The 10,689-nt window shown below is 35.1% G+C and overlaps 1 protein-coding gene across 1 annotated transcript in view; it reads right to left on the reverse strand.

Moving 5' to 3' along the window:
- Nucleotides 1-10,689, reverse strand: part of LOC106465905 (adhesion G protein-coupled receptor E1-like) — a 50,350-nt gene that overhangs the window by 23,582 nt on the left and 16,079 nt on the right. Inside the window, exons 4-8 of the mRNA XM_022393848.1 lie at nt 9,927-10,355; nt 8,760-8,894; nt 8,197-8,399; nt 6,849-6,986; nt 1,725-1,819 (exon numbers count right to left, since the gene is read on the reverse strand). Coding sequence (XP_022249556.1) covers nt 1,725-1,819; nt 6,849-6,986; nt 8,197-8,399; nt 8,760-8,894; nt 9,927-10,355 — 1,000 coding nt within the window. The remainder of the gene's footprint in view (nt 1-1,724; nt 1,820-6,848; nt 6,987-8,196; nt 8,400-8,759; nt 8,895-9,926; nt 10,356-10,689) is intronic.

Genomic DNA, 10,689 nt, shown 5'->3' on the forward strand with positions numbered 1-10,689 from the left:
ATCTGGTATTTGATCAAGGTTAATTCCGTTTTCATCTGGTATTTGATCAAGGTTAATTTTGTTTTCATCTGGTATTTGATCAAGGTTAATTCTGTTTTCATCTGGTATTTGATCAAGGTTAATTCTGTTTTCATCTGGTATTTGATCAAGGTTAATTCTGTTTTCATCTGGTATTTGATCAAGGTTAATTTTGTTTTCATCTGGTATTTGATCAAGGTTAATTCCGCTTTAATCTGGTATTTGATCAAGGTTAATTCTGTTTTCATCTGTTATTTAATCAAGGTTAATTCTGTTTTCATCTAGTAGTTGAAAATCTGTAGGAAGATTATGTATGAGGATCTTGATAGGCATGCTTTCGAAAAAGACATCATGTTGCTTGTTTTTTCTTGATCCATAACACAGGAAACTTAAACTACAAAACAAAAATGGGATGCAAATGTGTTGTTGAAACAATTAGTTTGATTTGTTATGAATTTCGAGCAAAGCTACTCGAGGGCTATCTGTGCTTGCCATCCCTAATTTAGCAGTGTAAGCAGCTATTCATCACCACCCACCGCCAACTCTTTTACTAACGAATAGTGGGATTGACCGTCACTTTATAACGCCCCCACGGCTGAAAGGGCGAGCATGTTTGGTGTGATGGGGTTTCGAACCCGCAGATTGCGAGTCGAACCACCTGGCCATGCATTTTAACACTAGCCTCAAGAACAGTAGCATAGACTATCGATTGGGATATCTTGACTTTAGTAACAGTGGATTAACTTGATAATACGGATCTCTTTCGTCTTTAATTTAACTAAACTCAAACATTTAAAAAACGACCTTTAGTATCCATTCAAAATTAGAGAAAAAAAATAACTTCTTAAATACCTGCCGAAGGATGATATAAACGTAAATAAACCTAACATAACGGATTAACTTATAAAATATTTAAATTTAGCAAACTAATCTGACAAAAGCCAGAAGTGTACATTAAACTGTTAAAATATTCTGTTCATGTTTTCAAATGATTGAACAATCAGTTACAAACTACAATCACTCATTACCAGGCTACTGACTTATTCATAACTACTAAAGATACAAACAGTAATGATATTTATCCGCGACATAGCGGCTCATAGAATGGATCTGAGTTTTTTTTCCAAGTACAGAAGTTTTGCTCATAGCTCCATCTCTTGACCGATTTGAGATCTAATTGCAGCTGCGGCTACTGAGCGTTCCCTTCTGTTTGTGTAACAAAACTTACTGATCTCGTTGCAGTTACTTTGGTTCATTCACAAGCTTTACCTATTTTCTGACAGAAGTCAAATCTTCGATATCAGGTTGTACTAAGTCATTCGAAGGTGCAACTGACTTCTTGATAAGCTAATAGTTATCCATTGATTCTAAGTGATGCAAGCCTAATTAATAGGCACTAATGTTTTTAATGAAATAATTTATTAAAGACAGTCATCAGAATGACGATGTGAATGTGTTCAAGATAATGCCTAAAGTATGTTGCAAAACACGATGGGGCATTAGAGTAGTAAAAGCAACACATTTATACCAAATATACAAGTTTATAGATATGTCGTATTTGATCTATCTCTGGACAGATAAGTATAACGAATGACACAATCATAGGAACAATAGCACACAATTACTGATTTTTTTCTAATTTCTTTCAAACGAAGAAGTTGTGAGAATTAAGTGATGTACAGAAACTTTAACTCGGAAAAACTTACTCTGTAGAAGTTGTCCCGTTTGTGTCCCCTTCTTCTAAAACACTTTCGTTTACTGCAAGCATGTTGCTTATCACGCCCAACATACTCTGGGCGATCTGGAAAACAAAATAAATATTTCATAAACTAAATATGAAACACATAATAAGCATATCAGCAACTAAGTAAGTTGACGAACAATGAGCGCTGAAGTCTATAAGATGGTTATTAGAAACTCGCTCTAATTTAGAATGGTCTATGACCTGAGTGTTTGTTAAGAGACTCTAAGTAGAAAACTTCATACTGCCAGGATGTTTGATATGAATCTATGAACGTTACCATTCTGTTTGGATGTTTGATATGAATCTATGAACGTTACCATTCTGTTTGGATGTTTGATATGAATCTATGAACGTTACCATTCTGTTTGAATGTTTGATATGAATCTATGAACGTTACCATTCTGTTTGAATGTTTGATATGAACCTATGAACGTTACCATTCTGTTTGAATGTTTGATATGAACCTATGAACATTACCATTCTGTTTGGATGTTTGATATGAACCTATGAACGTTACCATTCTGTTTGAATGTTTGATATGAATCTATGAACATTACCATTCTGTTTGAATGTTTGATATGAATCTATGAACATTACCATTCTGTTTGAATGTTTGATATGAATCTATGAACGTTATCATTCTGTTTGAATGCTTGATATGAATCTCAATATTACCATTTTGCCTGGATGCTTTATATGAATCCGAATACTACCATTCTGCCTGGATGTTTGATGATAATCTATCAAAATTATAAAATTTCCTACTTCTTTGGTATTTGATATGATTCTATGTATACTACAAGCGTTAGGATGTAGGGATGTAAAAACTTGAGAAACGAGAGAGCATTTGGGATAGGATGCATTACATATTCCTGCATTCCACCACCTTCACTATATATGCATTCACCCTGTGATTGGTGGAATGCAGGAATGGGTAATGCATCCCATCCAAAGTGCTTACAAGTTTTTACATCCCTAGATCCCAACAATTTTAGAAGAAAAAAATTGTTACTAGTTTCTGCAGTTTGTTTGGGTTAGCAGCCATCTATTGATTGATAGGCGTATTGGGCAATATTAAACAATCTGTATCATTGCATACATATCTGGGTCTAACTAACCTATCGTGAATCACTTGCTGCTCTAGATCTGAAAGGCACATCCTAGGGAACAGTGACATGTTTTGATGTGAAGATTGGAAGCAGGCACACTGTGTATAGTGAAGTGTTTTGTTGTGAAGGCTGGAAGTAGTGACACTGTGTATAGTGAAGTGTTTTGTTGTGAAGGCTGGAAGTAGTCACACTGTGGGTAGGGAAGTGTTTTGGTGTGAAGGCTGGAAGTAAGCACACTGTGTATAATGAAGTATTTTGGTGTGAAGGCTGGAAGTAGGCACACAGCGGTTTATGAATTACAGCTGACGGAAAGGAAGAAAGAAGATGAATAATATTGATGTTTTTGTTTCCTGTTTTCTAGACGTCAAGGAAGATTAGCCGAACTTTAGAGGCAGTTTTGTACTTGATTAGTGAAGGACTTTCTGCTGTCCCTTTGGCTGGGGTTTTTTCGATGTCCTAGAGTACATAAAATGTACAGACCGCCATCTTTAACCGGACTAATCCTTACAAATCCCGCGCTCCCTGATAAAACTACTTATTAATATGAGTGTTTGATATGAACCTACGAGTATTATAGAACTGTATACTGAAAGTGTTTCATATGACGCTACTATATTCAACTTTAACAATAAAACTCAAGTAATAATGGGGCGGCTACACACTAGGCTTAACTTTGACCGACTCCTTGTAAGAAAGTTGTATTCAGCGTCACATATATTGATCACTGATGCTAATACCGAGTTGGATAAACCAGTAATTATTAAGTACTCTCCAAATTCTGACGTCCTATCGATGCCATGTTGTTTTCTATTCGAAATTGTCATATTACAAAAGTCTGACGGATGTATATAGCTTACCAATCTCCTTGACGAGGAATCAACATTACATATTATCTACGACAGTTATCAGTTTACGTGCTATCCCAAGACTGTTGTCACATTACATACCATCCTAGGACAGTTGTCACTTTACGTGCTATCCTAGGACTGTTGTCACATTACATACCATCCTAGGACAGTTGTCACTTTACATGCTATTCTAGGACTGTTGTCATATTACGTGCTATCCTAGGACTGTTGTCACATTACATACCATCCTAGGACAGTTGCCACTTTACATGCTATTCTAGGACTGTTGTCACATTACGTGCTATTCTAGGACTGTTGTCACTTTACGTGCTATTCTAGGACTGTTGTCACATTACATACCATCCTAGGACAGTTGTCACATTACATACCATCCTAGGACAGTTGTCACATTACGTGCTATCCTATGACAGTTGTCACTTTACGTGCTATTCTAGGACTGTTGTCACATTACGTGCTATCCTAGGACTGTTTGTCGCATTACGTGCTATTCTAGGCCTGTTGTCACTTTACGTATTATCCTAGAATTGTTGTCACATTACATGTTATCTATGACAGTTGTCACTTTACGTGCTATCCTAGAACTGTTGTCACATTACGTGCTATCCTAGAACTGTTGTCACATTTTATACTATGTTACTAAGACCAGTGTCACGTTGCCTACGGTCCATATGTCTAATACAAGATTGATGTTGAAGTACCTACTGATTAAACAATTAATGTAAGACTGCTACAGTATTGTTAACCATGCATTACGGCTAACGTGACATTGTTATAGATTCTGATGCAGGAGGCCCTGGTGAGACAGCGGTAAGTTTACGGACTTACGGCGATAAAATACGGGGTTCCATTACCTGATGATTAAACAATTAATGTAAGACTGCTACAGTATTGTTAACCATGCATTACGGCTAACGTGACATTGTTATAGATTCTGATGCAGGAGGCCCCTGGTGAGACAGAGGTAAGTTTACGGACTTACGACGATAAAATACGGGGTTCCATTACCTGCAGTTGACACATCAGGTAGCCTCATGAGGCTTTGCTCTAAAATAAACAAACAAGCAAATAAACTGATGCAGGATTTAAGTCTAGTGTTATATTGTATACTAATCCAATCGCATACATTATTGGTATTAAATCTCTTATACTCTTTATTGATAAATGCTCTGCAAGCAGCCACCCGCAGTTTAAACTTTATCAATGTGTTATGACCAAACCCTTTTCGTGTCAAACATTAAGCATATATTACGTTAAATTCAAGTTTTATATTGAGATATTTAGTACAATGTACAACTGAAAGATGGCGCCAAAGTAGGTGTCAGAAGGTCTGAGAACTAAACAACTATTTTCAGATCAAAGAATATACTTTCCTAAAGTAGAAATAAAAGTTTTGCAATCTTTTTATGGAGAAACAAAAATCAAACTACAGAAAGAAAAAAAAGTAAACGACACAATGCAACTCAAAACCCCATAAAAAAACATTGATTCATTTGAAAATACGAATACCCTTTCGAACGAATGCATCAAATTTCCATGACTTTAAAAAAATTACGGTATTTTTAAAAGGGGAAATTCTTATTTTTTGGTTTTTGATAAAGGACGTTTACAGATATTATATCATATATAGTGTGGATAGTGAAAAGATTATGTTGTAAAGGTTCATAGAACAAGATAATAAAAAAACAACAACAAGTAGTTTCAAGTAGTAATTCTCAGACCTGGAGGGAAATTCTACCTCAATTCTCGATAAAAAAAAAACAACAACTGAGGTGATATTTCATTTCTGCAAATGGAAACGTGGAATTGGTTACTTACACATTTCAGGTTTGAATTTCAATAAGAATATTACCTACGCAACGAGCTGAATGTTGTCATGTAATGTAAGGTTAATAACAGTTTCAATACAGTACGAAATAGTCATGGATATAGTACCTTAATTTTTTATAATACCATTTTTAAGCGTGAAAATATCACACACACGATATTTTACAAGAGAATAAAATAAACCCTGGTTGGTTATATAATGTTCAACATTTAGATATTTTATCAATGGTTTCTTTGTTTTAAAACTTTCACGTAAAGCTATACATATCCGAATTGATAGACTAGAAAGAAGGCAGCTAGTCAGCAGCACCAATCGCCAACTCTTGGGATATTCCATTGGTATAATTGGAGCTGATTATCACTCGTATAACGCACCCACTACTCCAAAATGCGGAGTGTGTTTTTATGGTAATGTAACACAAACCCTAAACTTTCGGATTCACATTCCGGGCATGTCAACAATGGGGACTCGCCCAACCTTTTAACACTGGAATAATTGTATCCATTGAGAGCTATTTTTGATCGGAAGAGCGATAAAAACCTGAAAACAAGAAATTATAAGTTTTAAAATAAAGTATTAAAAAGTTAAAACGAACATGAAAGATCGATATTAATTATACTTACCAAAAGACATTCGTTTTAAATCTAATATATGTTTTAACATTGCATTATTCATGTCTAATCCCTTAGGGATTTTCAAGAATTAGAAGAGTGTATAACAGGATTTCAACCACTCTAAGTTCGCCACATTCTGATGAGCTCTGGATTGGGCGAAAAGCATCGTTGGCAATGGATATGGCGAACATAGAGTGGTTGAAATACTATTGTACACTCTTGTAATTCTTTAAAATCCCTAAAAATAAAGAATACAGTTAAAAAAATAGACTTAACACTAATGTCTTATGACAAGTATGATTAATTATAATCGTGCTTCGTCAGCTTGCAAAAAACATGTACACACAATAACAGTTTTTTGTTATAGCAAAGAGCTTGTATAAATAGTGTTCCGATCATTATTGATCTTTTTGTGTGTCAGTCAGCTTGATGAGCTCTGGATTTAGCAAAACGCGTCGTCGGGTTTGTTTTCAGCAACCCGTCTAGACCCCACCATAAGTGAATGATCTTTCAATAATGGTATATGTCACAACGATATTCGATAAAATGTCAGCTACTACTTCAAGTCTACATTTGTTGTTTAATACATGATGGTAAGGAACATATCAGCTACTACTTCAAGTCTACATTTGTTGTTAATAAAATAATACATGATTGTAAGGAACATACTTTCTGGTCATAGACAGCATATGCTACAACATCCTTAATTTGTCTTGTTGCTTCTTGAAGAATTTCAGTGCTCAAGTTGTTGGGTTCTTGTGTCCAAGATTCTAACTCATCAGTCAACTGTTCTGCTGCTCGGAATCCCTAAAATATGAAAACGACTATTCTATAGTTTCCAACGCTTCACACTCTCAATATATTTACCCAAGTTTCTTACTCTCAACATTACTTGTCTTTCATTTATAGTTTTTTACACTTAACATTTCCCACCTTTTTTCTATAGTTTCTTACATTCAACACTCCCTGTCTTTCCTATACAGTTTCTTACATTCAAGACTCCCCACCTTTTCTCTGTAGTTTCCTACAATCAACATTCCCCACCTTTTCTCTATAGTTTCTTACACTCACCACCTTTCCTTTATAGTTTTCTATACTCAACACTCCCCACCTTTTCTCTATAGTTTCTTGCACTCAACATTACACACCTTTTCTCTATAGTTTCTTATAATCACTACCTTTCCTCTATAGTTATCTACACTCAACACTCCCCACCTTTTCTCTATAGTTTCTTACACTCAACACTCCCCACTTTTCCTCTATAGTTTCTTACACTAAACAGCTTTCCTTTACAGTTTCCTATACTCAACACTCCCCCCATTTTCTTTATAGTTTCTTACAATAAACACTCCCCTCATTTCCCCTATAGTTTCTTACACTCAATATTCTACCCCTTTTCTCTATAGTTTCTTACACTCAACACTCCCCACTTTTCCTCTATAGTTTCTTACACTAAACAGCTTTCCTTTACAATTTCCTATACTCAACACTCCCCACTTTTCCTCTATAGTTTCTTACACTAACCACCTTTCCTTAATAGTTTCCTATACTCAACACTCCCCTCATTTTCTCTATAGTTTCTTACACTCAACACTCCCCACTTTTTCTCTATAGTTTCTTACACTCAACACCCCCACCTTTTCACTATAGTTTATAACACTTTAAAGACTCTACATCCTGTACCTCTCTTTTCTTGACAGTTGCTACACTCATCGTTTTTGTAATGTTTTGACACTACATTACTTATCTTTCCAACAGAACGTGAAATTTACCATTCTTTACCTTTTTATTTGTTTCTGATTAGCTTTTGACACTCCACAACTCTACCTTTCTACCCATTTCTAGAGTTTTTTATTGTTAGTTTTATGTACTTTTATTTAATTCTTCGATACACACTTCCAGCCTCTGCTTTACGCCTTTTGACAGTTAACGCTCCTTATTTATTCCTTAACTTCTGACACTCATCACTCTACTCATTCTATAGTCTATGAAACTGAAGTGTTCATGTTCTCCTTACCTCTTCCCTACAATTTCTGATGACAGTGTTGCCCCAAGCAACGTTTCCGTTACTCAGGAGTTTGCAACGCTTCCTGGCAAAACCTTTTCTGCTAGAATAGATAGATCCATAAGGACAAGGCTTGTCTATTTTTTGTCCGTGGCTAGTGGCATTCCAGTGGAACACTCCCTCTTTAGTCATTTGAAGTTTGTTAGGGCATTTAGCTGGAAAAAGTAAATTATTGATAGTTAGTATATCACACAGTGCACAAAACTTATTGTTCCCATATTAGTTCAAAGTGTGATAACTACTAGTTCATAAAAATATACACGATACGTATTACTTTGCACATTTTTCTAAGATATATGATATTCAGTAGTTCATAAAATTTGTTTAAATATATGCTAGTATTTAATTTATTAACTTATGTAATTTGTTGCCATATTTAAAGTATCACATAATTTATCCTGTCAAATTATTGAAATATTAATGCATGCTTGTTTATAACGTTGCCGTATGGATATTTAAAACTGTTTATTACCCTATGTAGGCTAGTTACTCTGGAAAGGCTAAAATCAGCATACCTGGTAGTTCACATCTCTTGCCACTGTAACCGACTGAGCAGTTGCATCTAAACGAGTTCAAATCGTCAATACAATGGCCGCCATTCAGGCAAGGACTAGAGTCGCACTCGTTTACCTCTATTTCACATAATGATCCTGACAGCAAAGATAAATACAAATCTTAGAAGAGGATATAACAGTGGCACAATCTTTCAAAATTAATGGTAATAATCACCATTTGAGTTATAGCTTTTATGTAACTTCTTTCTTCCTTGGAGTGATTAAGGACAATCCATACTCTACAATAAAATCTGATCACGATTTGAGGGGGTCTATGATTTAATGTGGGAATTGTACTGCAGAATACTGTACGTATCTCCTGCAGTATTATATGTTTGTGACCCTCAACATTTATCCTATTAACTTACACCATTTCACCAACATTTCTTACAGTTTAATCCCCTCTGCTTGGAGTTTAATTCAACATTATCATTTGGAAGTAGTAACTATACCACGTAAGCGTTCAGTACATAACTTGTAAAACAATCTAGTGTTAAGAATAATTTTACTGAATATATTTAGTTTATCTTATTATCGTAACGTCACGTAAGTCTTAACTCCTACTAGATAATTTCCAAATAGTTAGTTTTGTATATGAATATATCTTGAATAGCATATCTACCTTATATGATTGCTTATAATATTAAGTCAAAATGTACCTAGTTCAAAAGTGTTTTTGATAAACGGAGATTTTTGAAATGTACATGATACTTTGAAACGGGTGTATATCTATTGTTCAATAAGTGACTTATGACGAACGCTAAAATTTTATTTTTGGTAGCATAAAAAGATGATTCTCAAGCATTCTTCGTCAAACAGATTTGGCTTACATGAGTTTTTTACAGTTCCTTCTGTAGAAAATACATACAAAAGTTGCTATAATTCCTGTTGGAAATGCGATTAATGATAGAAAAGATTTAGAGAACCGAATGCTCCATTTATCCCCAAGTTTCAAATGACATTTGAAAGAAGAACGTTCTTTAATTCGCACATATCAGTCGGGTCTCGGAGGGAACTGCCAAGAAGTTAAAAACGCCCGAAAGAAATCCCCAGTAGGAACTATAAATTGATCGCAGGAACCTTAGTGTGTTCCAAAGAATAAAATAAGAACGAGAAAGGTGGGCTTACCTTCGTATCCTGGTTCACATTCACAAGAGAACTGGGCGGATGTATTCGTGCAAGCACCTCCGTTCAGACAAGGGTGAGAAAAGCAAGGGTCGAATGTCTGACAGGTCTGACCGATATATCCAGGTGGACAGCTGCAATGGTACGAATGGCTAGCACTACTATTACAGGTTCCTCCGTTCACACATGGTGACGGATGGATGGCACAGGGATTGAAACGAGTACAGTTCTGGTCCGAGAAACCAGGAGGACATTCGCAAGAGTATTGATTATGGCCAATGTGGTGACACGTCCCTAAATTTTCGCACGGACTTGCAGAACAGGGATCAAATTGATCGCAAGTGTCTCCATAGTAGCCGGCGTGACACTCACATCCCGGATCATCGTTGATAACATGGCAGATTCCATTCTGACAAATATTGATCTGGCAAACTGAAAAAAAACAATATTTCACCAATAAGAACGTTAGTAGTTACACGTGATCTCATAAAAACAACAACAGGTATATATATCTTCACATTATATAGACATCAATAATTATATCTTCATATTATATAGACATCAATAATTATATCTTCATATTATATATACATCAATAATTATATCTTCACATTATATAGACATCAATAATTATATCTTCACATTATATAGACATCAATAATTATATCTTCATATTATATAGACATCAATAATTATATCTTCACGTTATATAGACATCAATAATTATATCTTCACGTTATATAGACATCAATAATTATATCTTCAT

Source organism: Limulus polyphemus, unplaced genomic scaffold (genome assembly GCF_000517525.1).
Source record: "Limulus polyphemus unplaced genomic scaffold, Limulus_polyphemus-2.1.2 Scaffold2090, whole genome shotgun sequence".
Classification (NCBI taxonomy): Eukaryota; Metazoa; Arthropoda; class Merostomata; order Xiphosura; family Limulidae; genus Limulus; species Limulus polyphemus.